The sequence below is a fragment of the Entelurus aequoreus genome, linkage group LG10 (assembly GCF_033978785.1).
Source record: "Entelurus aequoreus isolate RoL-2023_Sb linkage group LG10, RoL_Eaeq_v1.1, whole genome shotgun sequence".
In the NCBI taxonomy this organism is placed as follows: domain Eukaryota; kingdom Metazoa; phylum Chordata; class Actinopteri; order Syngnathiformes; family Syngnathidae; genus Entelurus; species Entelurus aequoreus.
In genome coordinates, this window is record NC_084740.1 from 3339023 (window position 1) to 3358255 (window position 19233).

The window sequence follows — 19233 nt, forward strand, 5'->3', positions numbered from 1 at the left end:
CAAGACAAAAACAGACCATTTATACCACATTTATTATGGTCAATATATAATAAAATTAAAATAAATAACATAAATATGAAAAATAAATTAAATATTACATATAATAATAACTATATATTATATATAATAATAATTAAATATTAGGGCTTTCCAATTAACAGTCAAATCTGAATTGCAAGAAGCTGCAGTTATTTTTTAAAGTTTGTGATATAATTAGCAATTAATGAAATATGAAATAGGCTAATGTTTTCGAAATGTAAGAAATCATGTCACAGATTAAAACCAAAATCACATTCAATCATATATTCAAGATTTTCTTGGAAAAAAATAAAACTGTAATGCAAAGATGAAGAATCTCCAAATTGTATCTCTTTCTTATCTAGTTTTAAATACTCAAGCAATTTTCAACTAACAGTGAATTCCCCTGTGTGGAAATTATTTGAATTTAGGATAATCATTTAAACATCCATCCATTTACTACCGCTTATTCCCTTCGGGGTCGCGGGGGGCGCTGGAGCCTATCTCAGCTACAATCGGGCGGAAGGCGGCGTACACCCTGGACAAGTCGCCACCTCATCGCAGAGCCAACACAGATAGACAGACAACATTCACACACTAGGGCCAATTTAGTGTTGCCAATCAACCTATCCCCAGGTGCATGTCTTTGGAGGTGGGAGGGGCCTATCCCCAGGTGCATGTCTTTGGAGGTGGGAGGGGCCTATCCCCAGGTGCATGTCTTTGGAGGTGGGAGGAAGCCGGAGTACCCGGAGGGAACCCACGCAGTCACGGGGAGAACATGCAAACTCCACACAAAAATATTCAGTAAACATTACTAAAAAAAAAAAAAACAATGCCTGTTTTAAGTCAACAATTGGACAACACTGGATATGCCTGGCTGCATCGCTGTCGGCTGGCTGTGTGTGTGTGTGTGTGTGTGTGTGTGTGTGTGTGTGTGTGTGTGTGTGTGTGTGTGTGTTGCACGTTGACCACGCTCATTGGCTGTCTCCTGTCACGTGACTGGGCCAGCTCTATACTCTGCCAGGTACAGGTGTGTCCCAGCACATAGGAAGTTAAGTAAGTCATCAAAAACATCTGAAAGTGATGCTTGCACCCCCCACACGCCGTTTTTTGGTTTATATCGATACTTTTTTCAGAAAAGTGATGCCAAATGAGTAGCGTGTGAGTATCGATATATCGATACCACAGGATCGATACGCACATCCCTAGTATGACGCTATCAAGTGCCATTCATTCAAAACTCGCGGGCTGCACTAACATCAAATTTCCACATTAAAGTGCGTGCCGGTGCGTGTGTCGGAGACCCCTGGTTAACATAGCACAGGGGTCGGCAACCTTTACCACTCAAAGAGCCATTTTGGCAAGTTTCACAAATTAAAGAAAGTAATTCGTGGCGAAGTTGGTAGAGTGGCTGTGCCAGCAATCGGAGTGTTGCTGGTTACTGGGGTTCAATTCCCACCTTCTACCTTCCTAGTCACGTCCGTTGTGTCCTTGGGCAAGACACTTCACCCTTGCTCCTGATGGCTGCTGGTTAGCGCCTTGCATGGCAGCTCCCGCCATCAGTGTGTGAGTGAATGTGGAAATAGTGTCAAAGCGCTTTGAGTACCTTGAAGGTAGAAAAGCGCTATACAAGTATAACCCATTTATCATTTATAATGGGAGCCACAAAAAAATGTTTTAAATTTATAATGAAAAACACCGCATACAAAGCTTCAATGCTTTGTGCTATGTTAACCAGGGGTCTCCGACACACGTACCGGCACACACTTTAATGTGGAAATTTGATGTTAGTGCAGCCCGCGGGTTTTAAATGAATGGCACTTGATAGCGTCATACTTGCCAACCCTCTCATTTTTCCCGGGAGACTCCCGAATATCAGAGCGTGATGATACTGCATTTGGCGCCCTCTACAGTCTGCCCTAACAGTGTACCTGCTCGACCACATGAAGAATGCAATCCCAGCTTACTCACGTAAGTGACAGCAAGGCGTACTACCTCAGCAGCCACACATCTTACACTGACGGGGGGTCGGCATGTACCTGTATGTAGCTGAGCCGCATCAGAGTGGTCGAGGAGCCGCATGCATTGCCGACCCCTGACAATCAATCAATCAATCAATGTTTATTTATATAGCCCTAAATCACAAGTGTCTCAAAGGGCTGTACAAGCCACAACGACATCCTCGGTACAGAGCCCACATACGGGCAAGGAAAAACTCACCCCAGTGGGACGTCGGTGAATGACTATGAGAAACCTTGGAGAGGACCGCATATGTGGGTAACCCCCCCCCCTCTAGGGGAGACCGAAAGCAACGGATGTCGAGTGGGTCTGACATAACATTGTGAAAGTCCAGTCCACAGTGGATCCAACACATCAGCGGGAGTCCAGTCCACAGCGGGGCCAACAGGAAACCATCCCGAGCGGAGACGGGTCAGCAGCGCAGAGATGTCCCCAACCGATGCACAGGCTAGTGGTCCACCCGGGGTCCCGGCTCTGGACAGCCAGCACTTCATCCATGGCCACCGGACCTATGCAACTCCCCCTCGCAAGGGACAGGGGAGAAGAGGAGAGAAGAAAAGAAACGGCAGATCAACTGGTCTAAAAAGGGGGGGTCTATTTAAAGGCTAGATTATACAAATGAGTTTTAAGATGGGACTTAAATGCTTCTACTGAGGTAGCATCTCTAACTGTTACCGGGAGGGCATTCCAGAGTACTGGAGCCCGAATAGAAAACACTCTATAGCCCGCAGACTTTTTTTTGGCTCTGGGAATCACTAATAAGCCGGAGTTCTTTGAACGCAGATTTCTTGCCGGGACATATGGTACAATACAATCGGCGAGATAGCACAAAGCATTTAAGCTTTGTATGCAGTGTTTTTCATTTTAAATTTTAAAAATTTTTTTGTGGCTCCCATTACTTTCTTTAATTTGTGAAACTTGCCAAAATGGATCTTTGAGTGGTAAAGGTTGCCGACCCCTGATCTATTCTATTCTATTCTATCTATCCAAAAAGGCCTAAACTACACTCCAGATGCTTGGGTCTCTTTTTTCATCAAGGATTATATCATGTTAGCTATCGAACCAGCAAAAAGCAAGAGCAGAATAATATATGTATATAGAGTATTGTATATTATAATAGAGTATTGTATATTATACAGTACTATAGACAGTGTCGATGTACAATATGTGTATATAGAGTATTGTATATTATACAGTACTATAGACAGTGTCGGATGTGCAATATGTGTATATAGAGTATTGTATATTATACAGTACTATAGACAGTGTCGGATGTGCAATATGTGTATATAGAGTATTGTATATTATACAGTACTATAGACAGTGTCGGATGTACAATATGTGTATATAGAGTATTGTATATTATACAGTACTATAGACAGTGTCGGATGTACAATATGTGTATATAGAGTATTGTATATTATACAGTACTATAGATAGTGTCGGATGTACAATATGTGTATATAGAGTATTGTATATTATGCAGTACTATAGACAGTGTCGGATGTACAATATGTGTATATAGAGTATTGTATATTATACAGTACTATAGACAGTGTCGGATGTACAATGTGTGTATATAGAGTATTGTATATTATACAGTACTATAGACAGTGTCGGATGTACAATGTGTGTATATAGAGTATCGTATATTATACAGTACTATAGACAGTGTCGGATGTACAATATGTGTATATAGAGTATCGTATATTATACAGTACTATAGACAGTGTCGGATGTACAATATGTGTATATAGAGTATCGTATATTATCAATCAATCAATCAATCAATGTTTATTTATATAGCCCTAAATCACAAGTGTCTCAAAGGGCTGTACAAGCCACAACGACATCCTCGGTGTCGAGTGGGTCTGACATAATATTGTGAAAGTCCAACACATCAGCGAAAGTCCAGTCCATGGTGGGGCCAGCGGGAACCATCCCGAGTGGAGACGGGTCAGCAGCGTAGAGATGTCCCCATCTGATGGACAGGCTAGCGGTCCACCCCGGAGCAGAGTAGAAAAGAAAAGAAAAGAAACGGCAGATCAACTGGTCTAAAAAGGGAGTCTATTTAAAGGCTAGAGTATACAAATGAGTTTTAAGATGAGACTTAAATGCTTCTACTGAGGTAGCATCTCTAACTGTTACCGGGAGGGCATTCCATAGTATTGGAGCCCGAATAGAAAACGCTCTATAGCCCGCAGACTTTTTTTGGGCTCTGGGAATCACTAATAAGCCGGAGTTCTTTGAACGCAGATTTCTTGCCGGGACATATGGTACAATACAATCGTCAAGATAGGCAGGAGCTTGACCGTGTAGTATTTTATACGTAAGTAGTAAAACCTTAAAGTCGCATCTTAGGTGCACAGGAAGCCAGTGCAAGTGAGCCAGTATAGGCGTAATATGATCAAACTTTCTTGTTTTTGTCAAAAGTCTAGCAGCCGCATTTTGTACCATCTGTAATCTTTTAATGCTAGACATAGGGAGGCCCGAAAATAATACGTTACAGTAATCGAGACGAGATGTAACGAACGCATGGATAATGATCTCAGCATCGCTTGTGGACAAAATGGAACGAATTTTAGCGATATTACGGAGATGAAAGAAGGCCGTTTTAGTAACACTCTTAATGTGTGACTCAAACGAGAGAGTTGGGTCGAAGATAATACCCAGATTCTTTACTGAGTCGCCTTGTTTAATTGTTTGGTTGTCAAATGTTAAGGTGGTATTATTAAATAGATGTTGGTGTTGAGCAGGACCGATAATCAGCATTTCCGTTTTCTTAGCGTTGAGTTGCAAAAAGTTAGCGGACATCCATTGTTTAATTTCATTAAGACACGCCTCCAGCTGACTACAATCCGGCGTGTTGGTCAGCTTTAGGGGCATGTAGAGTTGGGTGTCATCAGCATAACAGTGAAAGCTAACACCGTATTTGCGTATAATGTCACCTAGCGGCAGCATGTAAATACTAAAGAGTGCAGGGCCAAGTACTGAACCCTGGGGAACTCCGCACGTTACCTTAACATAGTCCGAGGTCACATTGTTATGGGAGACACACTGCATCCTGTCAGTAAGATAAGAGTTAAACCAAGACAAGGCTAAGTCTGACATCCCAATACGCGTTTTGATACGCTCTAATAAAATATTATGATCAACAGTATCGAAAGCGGCGCTAAGATCAAGAAGCAGCAACATAGATGAAGCATCAGAATCCATCGTCAGCAATAGATCATTAGTCATTTTTGCGAGGGCTGTCTCCGTAGAGTGATTTGCCCTGAAACCGGATTGAAAAGGTTCACAGAGATTGTTAGTCACTAAGTGTTCATTTAGCTGCTGTGCGACAATTTTTTCGAGAATTTTCGAGATAAACGGTAGGTGGGACACCGGCCGGTAGTTCACCATGAGGTCAGGATCGAGGTTAGGTCTTTTGAGTAGAGGATGAATAACCGCTTTTTTGAATGCTAGAGGAACAGTACCAGAGGAAAGTGATAGGTTTATAATATTTAACACTGATGGACCTAATAAAACAAAAAGCTCCTTGATAAGTTTCCCAGGAATTGGGTCAAGTAAACATGTTGTTTGTTTTGTCCCATTTACACATTTTAACAATTCCTCCAATGTTATTTCATCAAAGAGAGAGAAACTATTTTGGAGGGCAATGTCTGTCGTATATACAGTCATATTTGTGTTAATAATAATAAAATAGACAGTGTCGGATAGAGTATTGTATATTATACAGTACTATAGACAGTGTCGGATGTACAATATGTGTATATAGAGTATTGTATATTATACAGTACTATAGACAGTGTCGGATGTACAATATGTGTATATAGAGTATTGTATATTATACAGTACTATAGACAGTGTCGGATGTGCAATATGTGTATATAGAGTATTGTATATTATACAGTACTATAGACAGTGTCGGATGTACAATATGTGTATATAGAGTATCGTATATTATACAGTACTATAGACAGTGTCGGATGTACAATATGTGTATATAGATTATTGTATATTATACAGTACTATAGACAGTGTCGGATAGAGTATTGTATATTATACAGTACTATAGACAGTGTCGGATGTACAATATGTGTATATAGAGTATTGTATATTATACAGTACTATAGACAGTGTCGGATGTACAATATGTGTATATAGAGTATTGTATATTATACAGTACTATAGACAGTGTCGGATGTGCAATATGTGTATATAGAGTATTGTATATTATACAGTACTATAGACAGTGTCGGATGTGCAATATGTGTATATAGAGTATTGTATATTATACAGTACTATAGACAGTGTCGGATGTGCAATATGTGTATATAGAGTATTGTATATTATACAGTACTATAGACAGTGTCGGATGTACAATATGTGTATATAGAGTATTGTATATTATACAGTACTATAGACAGTGTCGGATGTACAATATGTGTATATAGAGTATTGTATATTATGCAGTACTATAGACAGTGTCGGATGTACAATGTGTGTATATAGAGTATTGTATATTATGCAGTACTATAGACAGTGTCGGATGTACAATGTGTGTATGTAGAGTATTGTATATTATACAGTAATATAGACAGTGTCGGATGTACAATGTGTGTATATAGAGTATCGTATATTATACAGTACTATAGACAGTGTCGGATGTACAATGTGTGTATATAGAGTATCGTATATTATACAGTACTATAGACAGTGTCGGATGTACAATATGTGTATATAGAGTATCGTATATTATACAGTACTATAGACAGTGTCGGATGTACATCATGTGTATATAGAGTATCGTATATTATACAGTACTATAGACAGTGTCGGATGTACAATATGTGTATATAGAGTATCGTATATTAGACAGTACTATAGACAGTGTCGGATGTACAATATGTGTATATAGATTATTGTATATTATACAGTACTATAGACAGTGTCGGATGTACAATATGTGTATATAGAGTATTGTATATTATACAGTACTATAGACAGTGTCGGATGTACAATGTGTGTATATAGAGTATTGTATATTATACAGTACTATAGACAGTGTCGGATGTACAATGTGTGTATATAGCGTATCGTATATTATACAGTACTATAGACAGTGTCGGATGTACAATGTGTGTATATAGAGTATCGTATATTATACAGTACTATAGACAGTGTCGGATGTACAATATGTGTATATAGAGTATCGTATATTATACAGTACTATAGACAGTGTCGGATGTACAATATGTGTATATAGAGTATCGTATATTATACAGTACTATAGACAGTGTCGGATGTACAATATGTGTATATAGAGTATTGTATATTATGCAGTACTATAGACAGTGTCGGATGTACAATGTGTGTATATAGAGTATTGTATATTATACAGTACTATAGACAGTGTCGGATGTACAATGTGTGTATATAGAGTATCGTATATTATACAGTACTATAGACAGTGTCGGATGTACAATGTGTGTATATAGAGTATCGTATATTATACAGTACTATAGACAGTGTCGGATGTACAATGTGTGTATATAGAGTATCGTATATTATACAGTACTATAGACAGTGTCGGATGTACAATATGTGTATATAGAGTATCGTATATTATACAGTACTATAGACAGTGTCGGATGTACAATATGTGTATATAGAGTATCGTATATTATACAGTACTATAGACAGTGTCGGATGTACAATATGTGTATATAGATTATTGTATATTATACAGTACTATAGACAGTGTCGGATAGAGTATTGCATATTATACAGTACTATAGACAGTGTCGGATGTACAATGTGTGTATATAGAGTATTTTATATTATACAGTACTGTAGACAGTGTCGGATGTACAATATGTGTATATAGAGTATCGTATATTATACAGTACTATAGACAGTGCCAGATGTACAATATGTGTATATAGAGTATTGTATATTATACAGTACTATAGACAGTGTCGGATAGAGTATTGTATATTATACAGTACTATAGACAGTGTCGGATGTACAATATGTGTATATAGAGTATTGTATATTATACAGTACTATAGACAAACACGCATACCCGCTTGAATTGTCCTTGCTGCATCCCCTTCACTGCGCATGCTCAGTCGGGCGTGCTAACGGGGAGAATGTAGCTAGCAGCCTGTAAAGATCCGCTGCCTTCTTCACAACAATAATAGCTCCCGCCTTTTTACTCTGCGCGCCCTTCCAGGACATTATATCTTCCCTTATTATATCTTCCACGACATTCTATCGCCAACGTTTCGGGAAATCGTACGCTTGGATCGCGCGACTGTCATTTGTGCGTGTATGTTTGGGGACTAGCTGATGTGTTGACAATGGCAGCGGAGAGCTTTCCATCTTTGCCACAATCATGGCCGGCCAGCAAGGCCGCAGACGGGGCATTTGGAGCCAACCACAGCCGTCTTTAGACACCACACACGCCATATTGGCTCGGCCTTCACGGTAACGGAGGGCGCGAAAACGCAAGCGTCTTGGCAAACTACTGTCGTATATTTCTATTGTTTTACACGCACGCGAAACAAGCTGGTGAGGCTGCTAGGCGAGTTTGCTAAGCGAGTCTAGTCTGCTAGTGTGTCTGCCAGCGAGGCTGCTAACTAGTCTGCTAGTAAGGCTGCTAACAAGTCTACTAGCGAGGCTGCTAGGCGAGTCTACTAGTCTAGTTTGCTAGGCGAGTCTACTAGTCTAGTTTGCTAAGCGAGTCTGCTAGGCTAGTTTGCTAAGCGAGTCTGCTAGGCTAGTTTGCTAAGCGAGTCTGCAACCTTCGTGTTGTCGTTAGCTTATTAGCGGCTAACTGCAGCTAGCCGTCGTTGTTCCATTTTGTAGATGAAAACTGCATCGCTGCCATTCCGCTCATCGTTGTGTGCGCGCTAGATATTAATAACACTTGTTCAATTGTTACTTCTGCCTTGGATGAATGTGGGACAAAATGGAGACCCCGACGATTGTGTACGACTTGGATACCTCCGGGGGCTTAATGGAGGTAAGCTTGTCAGCCCAACATGCACATTTAGTGCTTCATTTCTATGTCCATATCTCATCATGGTAACATTTAAAGCAGTCTAGTCAAAAGCATTTATTGTATTTGGAATCTAGTAGCTTGTACCGGGAAAGGAGGCCACGTCACATTAGGATTTGACACTAATGTTCAATGTATATTAATATGTACTGCCTATATATGCATATGTACTGCCTGTATATGCATATGTACTGCCTATATATACATATGTACTGCCTGTATATGCATATGCACTGCCTATATATGCATATGCACTGCCTATATATACATATGTACTGCCTGTATATGCATATGTACTGCCTGTATATGCATATGTACTGCCTGTATATGCATATGTACTGCCTGTATATGCATATGTACTGCCTATATATACATATGTACTGCCTGTATATGCATATGTACTGCCTGTATATGCATATGTACTGCCTGTATATGCATATGCACTGCCTATATATGCATATGCACTGCCTATATATACATATGTACTGCCTGTATATGCATATGTACTGCCTGTATATGCATATGTACTGCCTGTATATGCATATGTACTGCCTGTATATGCATATGTACTGCCTGTATATGCGTATGTACTGCCTGTATATGCGTATGTACTGCCTGTATATGCGTATGTACTGCCTGTATGTGCGTATGTACTGCCTGTATGTGCGTATGTACTGCCTGTATGTGCGTATGTACTGCCTGTATGTGCGTATGTACTGCCTGTATGTGCGTATGTACTGCCTGTATGTGCGTATGTACTGCCTGTATGTGCGTATGTACTGCCTGTATGTGCGTATGTACTGCCTGTATGTGCGTATGTACTGCCTGTATGTGCGTATGTACTGCCTGTATATGCATATGCACTGCCTATATATACATATGTACTGCCTGTATATGCATATGTACTGCCTGTATGTGCGTATGTACTGCCTGTATATGCGTATGTACTGCCTGTATATGCGTATGTACTGCCTGTATATGCAAATGTACTGCCTGTATATGCGTATGTACTGCCTGTATATGCGTATGTACTGCCTGTATATGCGTATGTACTGCCTGTATATGCGTATGTACTGCCTGTATATGCGTATGTACTGCCTGTATATGCGTATGTACTGCCTGTATATGCGTGTGTACTGCCTGTATATGCGTGTGTACTGCCTGTATATGCGTGTGTACTGCCTGTATATGCGTGTGTACTGCCTGTATATGCGTATGTACTGCCTGTATATGCGTATGTACTGCCTGTATATGCGTGTGTACTGCCTGTATATGCGTGTGTACTGCCTGTATATGCGTATGTACTGCCTGTATATGCAAATGTACTGCCTGTATATGCACAGTTCAGGGGAAGTTGTGACCGACTTGTTTAAACTACTTTCACAGCAAATCCAGACACTTCTGGCGCCCCCGAAATCTGAGGAGGTAGAAAAGAGGAGTCGGAAGTTGGGCAGAGACGTCCGGAGAAGTGGTAGGGCCACCAACCATGACACATGCGACAGTTGTAGGGAAGGCGGCGATCTGTTGTGCTGTGATCACTGTCCTGCAGCCTTCCACCTCCAGTGTTGGTAAGTTCACTTTTTTCTTAATCGTCCATTCTCACATGCCACGGATTGAACGGAAATCCATATTAGATGTTAAATTTGCAAAACATAGAACTCATTTGCAGGCTGGTTGTTAACTATAGCGTCAGGATGTTTATAACGTGGCCAAGTTTGCTACAATGGCCATACACAGACCGCGGCAAATAAAAAATGGCATCTGTTTACAATATGGCGACCTCCCGGCTTCATTCTCTTCTACTGCCATTTTAGCAACACTTTGAAAAGCGAGTTTAGGAGAAAGTATTTCCTCAACAATTAGCATTGAATAAAATGTCATTTTCGTATGTCGAGAAGTGTGGCTTTGTAATTTTGTCCGCTTAAAGATGTCATCATTGGCAGTGTTTCGTGTCACGTTTCATGGTTGTAACATTGAACTACTAACATAATTGTGACTGGCATTTGAAAGAATGGATAGGGTAGCTTTTCACATAGCACATCCTGATGTATGGTCCAGCTACTGAAAGCTTCTCTGTTCTCTTGCTTATAGGGGTCCTATTATTCAAAAGCAACCTTTCGTACCTGTAGGCACCTGTTTTGTGTGTTGAGGATACCCATAAGTCCCAGAAATTTGAAATCAAGTCATGTAGGCATGACAAAGATATTTATACAACTTTGTAACACAAAATCTATGCAACATTTTGGCAAGAGCACCACAATAACATGTCATGTAGACAAGGGCTGGGCAATATGGCTGAAAATTGTGTCACAATATAAGTTTTTTATATAGGTGGATATTGTAACGGTATTGTAGATTAAGGCTGCAGCTAACGATTATTTTTCTATCGATTAATCTATAGATTATTTTTTTTTCGATTAATCGGTTAATCTATCGATTATTTTTTCCGATTAATCTATAGATTATTTTTCCTTTTACCGATTATTTTTTTATTCAAAATGAAGATGAAAAAATAAATGTAGGCCCGTTTTTTCAAAAGGCATGGCTTTTATTTACAAAAAAAAAGAAGTATGGCCACTCAGTCAACATTGACAACAACATGACTAAATATTCTGTAACAATGTAAACATTTAAAACTTTTAACATTTAACAAAATTAAAAGTAGCTTATTTGCTTTTTAAAGGCCTACTGAAACCCACTACTACCGACCACGCAGTCTGATAGTTTATATATCAATGATGAAATCTTAACATTATAACACATGCCAATACGGCCGGGTTAACTTATAAAGTGACATTTTAAATTTGCCGCTAAACTTCCGGTTCGAAACGCCTCTGAGGATGACGTATGCGTGTGACGTAGCCCGGCGAACACGGGTATGCCTTCCACATTGAAGCCGATATGAAAAAGCTCTGTTTTCATTTCATAATTCCACAGTATTCTGGACATCTGTGTTCGTGAATCTGTTTCAATCATGTTCATTGCATTATGGAGAAGGAAGCCAAGCAAGCAAAGAAGAAAGTTGTCGGTGCGAAATGGACGTATTTTTCGAACGTAGTCAGCCACAACAGTACACAGCCGGCGCTTCTTTGTTTACATTCCCGAAAGATGCAGTCAAGATGGAAGAACTCGGATAACAGAGACTCTAACCAGGAGGACTTTTGATTTGGATACACAGACGCCTGTAGGGAACTGGGACAACACAGACTCTTACCAGGATTACTTTGATTTGGATGACAAAGACGCAGACGTGCTACTGTGAGTATGCAGCTTTGGCTTTTTTTTGCGTATGTACGTAACTTTTTTAAAATATATAAGCTTTATGAACCTTGGGTTAGGTGAACGGTCTTTTGGGCTGAGTGATTGTGTGTGTTGATCATGTGTTTGAATTGTATTGGCGTGTTCTATGGAGCTAGGAGCTAGCAGAGGAGCTAGGAGCTAGCATAACACGTACCGTACCGTATGTGCGCGTCACGTACGTAACTTTTTAAAAATATATAAGCTTTATGAACCTTGGGTTAGGTGAACGGTCTTTTGGGCTGAGTGATTGTGTGTGTTGATCGGGTGTTTGAATTGTATTGGCGTGTTCTATGGAGCTAGGAGCTAGCAGAGGAGCTAGGAGCTAGCATAACAAACACGCAGGTGTTATTATGCAGGATTAATTTGTGGCATATTAAATATAAGCCTGGTTGTGTTGTGGCTAATAGAGTATATATATGTCTTGTGTTTATTTACTGTTGTAGTCATTCCCAGCTGAATATCAGGTACCGTGAGTATGCAGCCTTGGCTGCTAAACATTCGATAACTTGACCGTATGTGCGCGTCACGTACGTAACTTTTTAAAAATATATAAGCTTTATGAACCTTGGGTTAGGTAAACGGTCTTTTGGGCTGAGTGATTGTGTGTGTTGATCAGGTGTTTGAATTGTATTGGCGTGTTCTATGGAGCTAGGAGCTAGCAGAGGAGCTAGGAGCTAGCATAACAAACACGCAGGTGTTTTTATGCAGGATTAATTTGTGGCATATTAAATATAAGCCTGGTTGTGTTGTGGCTAATAGAGTATATATATGTCTTGTGTTTATTTACTGTTGTAGTCATTCCCAGCTGAATATCAGGTCACCCCCGCCTCTCACAGCATCTTCCCTATCTGAATAGCTTCAACTCCCCACTAGTCCTTCACTTGCACTTTACTCATCCACAAATCTTTCATCCTCGCTCAAATTAATGGGGAAATTGTCGCTTTCTCGGTCCGAATCTCTCTCACTTCATGCGGCCATCATTGTAAACAATAGGGAACTTTGCGTATATGTTCAACTGACTACGTCACGCTACTTCCGGTAGGGGCAAGCCTTTTTTTTATCAGATACCAAAAGTTGCAATCTTTATCGTCGTTGTTCTATACTAAATCCTTTCAGCAAAAATATGGCAATATCGCGAAATGATCAAGTATGACACATAGAATAGATCTGCTATCCCCGTTTAAATAAAAAAAATTCATTTCAGTAGGCCTTTAATGTGCAAATATAAAAGTCAACATCCAGTGCAAATCTTAATATTCTGCAATAGTATAAGCATTTCAAAAGTAAAAGTATTGCTTATTTTGCTTTAAAATGTGCAAAAATAAAGATAAACATCCAATACAAAAAAGTGCAAAACGAAATATTCTGTAACAACAGTGTAAACATTTCAACAAAAGTGAAAGTATTGCTTGTTTGCTAAAATGTGCAAAAATAAAGATAAACATCCAATACAAAAAAGTGCCAATCTAAATATTCTGGAGCACTGTAAACATTAAGTATTGCTTTTAAAATGTGCAAAATAAAGATCCAGTCCAACACAGTACACAATAACCAATTCTACTCATTCCAGTGAGTGACTAACAGTTGTAATGAAGAAAGGTTAGCATGTGTACATGTTTGGTTCTTTTCTTGTTTACAATATTCCCAGCAGCTGAAAATAGGCGCTCAGAAGGGGTCGATGTGGCTGGAACTGAGAGGTAATTAGCCTTCACCTCAAGCCAGGACTGCGAGTGAGCTGAGCTGCAGTTTATATTTCTAGAAGGTCAACGGGCTCATAGTGATGTTACTAGTAGTTGACTGGGAGGTGTTTATTATCATTTGGGGAGAGTCCGCTGCCTGATGCTCACCTGCTAAACACCTATCTGCTCCACGCTGAAGCGCTGACTACATGCGCTCTGAATACGCACTGCTGATTGGCTGGTAACGCTCTGAATACACGCTGCTGATTGGCTGATAATGCTTCGTGTGTACCAATCAGATGGTTGTGTGGGTGGGACAATTCTGCGTGTACCAATCAGATGGTTGTGTGGGTGGGACAATGCTGCGTGTGTACCAATCAGATGGTTGTGTGGGTGGGACAATGCTGCGTGCTGAGACAGAGGCAGAGGAGCGAAGCAGCTTGTTAAGACTTTAGCAGCTAAAGTTAGCTTTAGCGTAGAAACTCGTTCGGTACACCCCCGTACCGAACCGAAAGCCCCGTACCGAAATGGTTCAATACAAAACATGTACCGTTACACCCCTAGCAGATACAAATGACACATTCATGTTTTTGTGTAATGATGACAACGTATGCTCGCGCGGACGATTGACTAGTTGATGGTTTTCTTTTCAAATGTTCGTTCATAGCCGTTGTGCTGCTATGATAGGCCATTTCCGCTCGACACAGTGTGCATACAACAACATTATTAGGCCGTTTATTGAAATACTCCCACACTTTTGACCACTTTTGGCATGCTTTTCCCTCCTCGCATCGTCTGCTTTGATCGTCTGCTTTGCGGTCTGCCATGACGATAGTGTGACGTAAATATGCGACGCGTCGATGCACAAAAACGGCGTCGACGTATTTACGTAACCGATGACGTCGACTACGTCGACGCGTCGTTTCAGCCTTATTGTAGATACAGCGGTATTTTGCTTTCAACACAATAATACCGTGACGCCTGACGGTAAAAACTTGGTGTGTATTTTTTTCGGCGCTTTAGCGTTGGCTGTGTCTGAAAATAAACTACATCTCCCAGAATCCTATGCGTAGTGTGGTGCCAAGGTGGGGGCGTGGAACACCGTAAGCAGGAAGGGAAATGTGTTTGTAGTCGATGAGAGAAATTGTTTTTTTTTTTTACATTTCCTGTAAAATGTCATCAAAATCGATCCATAACTATTTGAGTTATGTTGCTGACAAACAAACTCTGGCAAAAACATAACCTTTTTGGCGGCGGTAAGAAAGTCTGCGTTTTGCTAAGCAATACTTTCGTCTCAAGCGTTTCCAAGGCGACAAAGCCAGCCGGTCACGTCGTACCGCACACATGTAATCACCAACAAAAAAAAGTTGAACGTGGTAAATATGAGGAAACTGAAAAACTACTTGATAAATCCTCAATCCATCCATCTATTTTCTCACTGCTTGTTTCTCTTGATGTGGGGTTGGGGGGGATACACCCTAATCATGTCGCCTCCTCATAAACTGTCATCCAGAAAAGATATTTGAAGCCAAACATAAGTTTGAGACATTTACATTATTAAAGGAGCCATATGTAATAATGTGGCCAGAAATGCTACTGCAATCACGGTCAAAATTCTGTAGTCCTCTCCCTTACTGAGGTTGCCAGATACGCAGCCAAATCCAGCTGCATTGACTGGGCTACTCTATTTTTCACATAAATTAGGCTTTTTTCAGGAAGAAGTATGTCATACCTGTGTACGATATCACAACACATGGCAATCATGTAGTTATTGTCAGTACTATCAAAAAACACAGACTAAAAGGAACTACAACCAAGGCTAGCAATGGTTATACTGTTGAAAATAAGTAGAGCATGGGGAATGCAGCTGAGGTAGGCTCCAGCACCCCCCGCGACCCCGAAAGGGACAAGCGGTAGAAAATGGATGGATGGATGCATGCTTAGCTGCCCAAAACTAAAGAGGAGACATTTTACCAAGGTATGCCTATAGGCTACTGTTTCAAACCTGAACCTTGTCCTTAATTTATTAATGCATTGACAATTTTTATTGTAGTTTTTGTTTATCTATGAATCTCTATGCTTTTTATTTGAACATTTGCTATATCTTAGTGATGTAACGGTGTCAAAATCTCAGTTCAATATTATCACACCTGTGTGATGTTAGCCCCGTGCCCCTCGCAAATCTCTGTTGAAATAGTCTCCTTCTTTTGTGCAGTTGAAATGGTCGTTTGTGCTGCTTTCGTTTCCAAGATTCTTTTATAGGTCAACCATAGGTATAATTTGTGGTCCAAACAATAACAAAACAGTCCCATTTGTTTGTGCTATGTTTTTGTTGGTTTGTGCCATTGAAACTATCGATTGTGTTGCTATAACTTGAGTTAGTATGTTTCAAATAAGCATCATGAACTACGCTTCATTGCCTCTGGGGGGCGGTAGACAGACCTGTGGAATAGAAAATTGTAAAGCAGCTTTTGCAAGTTTTACTTATCCAGCTCTGTAAATACGACCCAAAAAATGACTTCTTTGGCCAATGTAAGCATGTTTAAACACTTAAGTTGTATACATAGCTGAATGCACACTACTAATGCAGAAATGCAAGGTTCATTAGTCTCAACTTAACTCAACAGACCTAAATACAAGTTAATTTGCAAAGGAATGAACATTTACCTATGCATGCAACATAATATGTAAGTGTTTTCCAACTTGCATTGCATTGACTGTAAGGTTTGCAGATACCTATATCCATTTTGATCAAGGCCCCATGTTGGGTGTAACACTTTAATTGGTAGTCAAATAAATTGCAGAAATAAAGTAATTGATGCTAATTGTATGTATTTCTTCTTAAAACGAGATGCTCCAAAAATCAGCAGTAGACAGGGATTTCATCTTTTCAGTTCTCTGCCCTTTTAAAAGAGGCCATACTCTAAAATGGCAACATAGCAACTCCAGATTCCAGTATATGGGCAGTTTTTAGTGAGCAGTTGGAATACTAATAAACTAATAATCGCTGCAAAGGCCCTGTATACTTTTTCTTAAATGAAGCAGACACAACATTTGGTCAGCAGTAGGTTTTAGTCATCAGACAAATGATACTGCAACTATTGATGACACAGATTCTTCAGCTTCTCCTTCTGACGGACCAAATCATCAAGCTTTTTTATCTTGATGTTTCTTTTGAAAATTGATTGAATTCTTTTCAGAAAAGGTTGAATACAAAGACAAACAGTATTAAGCAGAAAAGGGAAGATACAATTTTGAGGAGTTTAATGTTGCCACAAACACGCAGCCATTGCAACTCCAGCACAAAGGAGTGTCCACCAGAGAGGACATGATGCTCCAAGGACAGACCTTCACATTGCTTTTCCACATCCTAATATTTAATTCATAAATTATAGCAACATAATCCATAGTTTCAACGTCAAAATCCAGCAAAAACATAGCCCAACTACATTAGACCATTTTGATATTGTTTGGTCCACAAAACTAGACTGTTTGGTTGGAAAATGGAGAATTCCGGTTCGTTCATGACGTCACTTCATAAACCATAGCAGCACAATCGATCATTTCAACTGCACAAGCGAATGAGACTAGTTTGGCTTCATTTGAGTTGATTTTAGCGTAGTTTGAGGAACCAAGGGGGGTCAGGGGCATGATGACGTCGCTTCCGGAAATTTGAAACGTTAATATCTCGAAAACGAAAGCAACACAATCAATATTTTTTGCTGCACAAACGAATTGGACTATTTTCACTTAATTTGAACTTAATTTGGAGAATGTGGGGGAGCTGGGTGACCTTTGGTTGACCTATAAAACAATCTTTAATAACTCAAAAACGAAAGCAGCATTTCATTTCAACTGCACAAACGCAGCACAAACAAATGAGACTATTTCAACAGAGTTTTGCGAGGGGCGTGGGCCAACTTAACACAAGTTTATATCATGGTATTGAGGCCACGGTACGATATTATTTTGGTATATGTCCATAAAAAAGGCTGTAAAATGCCATAGTGTGTAAAATGGCAATGATTATGATGAACACACTTACTATAATTGAACAGAAACACAATGCTACAATTTTCTAATCATATTTATTTGTACAAACTAGTGTTGTAACAATACCAATATTTTGGTACCGGTACTAAAATTATTTTGATAATCCACTTTTCTGTACTTTTCAGTACTTTTCTAAATAAAGGGGACCACAAAATTGTCTATTATTATTATTGTCTTTATTTTAACAAAAAATCTTAGGGTACATGAAACATATGTTTCTTATTGCAGTTAAGTCCTTAAATAAAATAGTGAGCGTACTAGACAACTTGTCTTTTAGTAGTAAGTAAACAAACAAAGACTCCTAATTAGTCTGCTGACGTATGCAGTAACATATTGTGTCATTTATACACCTATTATTTTGTACACATTATTCAGGACAAGTGGTAGAAAATGATTATTAATCTACTTGTTCATTTACTGTTGATATCTGCTAATTTCTCTTTGAACATGTTCTGTCTACACTTCTGTTAAAATGTAATAATCACTTATTCTTCTCTTCTTTGATACTTTACATTAGTTTTGGATGATACCACACATTTAGGTATCAATCCGATACCAAGTAGTTACAGGATCATACATTGGTCATATTCAAAGTCCTCATGTGTCCAGGGACGTATTTACTGACTTTATAAACATAAAATGCATTTTTTTTAAACGAAAGATGTTGTGATGCCAAAAAATATCGACATAATTGGAGTATCGACTCGATACGTGCCTTTACTTGATATCATTACAGTGGATGTTGGGTGTAGATCCACAAATGTCGTTTGTTTACATTGTGACGCCGGTGAGCTACGCTGTGTAGTGAAGCATGTTTAGCTATTCCTCGTCCTCCAGTGATAATGTTACTTGTTAGAAACTTACTTTATTAGTCGCCATGGAGGCGAGGATTAGTGATTTAGAAGTAGCTACAACACTGCCGACGGTGGATGGATGTTAGCCATGTCTTAAAGCAGCTCTTCCTGAGGGTGTTTCAGTCTTATAACTTCACCTTTATCTTTACTTTTACACCAAAATGCGTCCATTCTCCCTTTTCTGTCTACACACTGTGTCTGCTTGTAAGTACTCTGTGTGTGTGCGCTGCCCAACATGTAAACC

General features: G+C 39.6%; 1 protein-coding gene across 2 annotated transcripts in view; it reads left to right on the plus strand.

Annotated features, from left to right (window-relative positions):
* The first annotated feature begins 8145 nt into the window (after positions 1 to 8145).
* phf12b (PHD finger protein 12b) overlaps positions 8146 to 19233 on the plus strand; it is a 57141-nt gene continuing 46053 nt past the window's right edge. For both annotated transcript variants that reach the window (XM_062059846.1, XM_062059845.1), the window contains exons 1-2: positions 8146 to 9067; positions 10490 to 10671. In XM_062059846.1, coding sequence (XP_061915830.1) covers positions 9002 to 9067; positions 10490 to 10671 — 248 coding nt within the window. In that variant the 5' untranslated portion in view covers positions 8146 to 9001. The remainder of the gene's footprint in view (positions 9068 to 10489; positions 10672 to 19233) is intronic.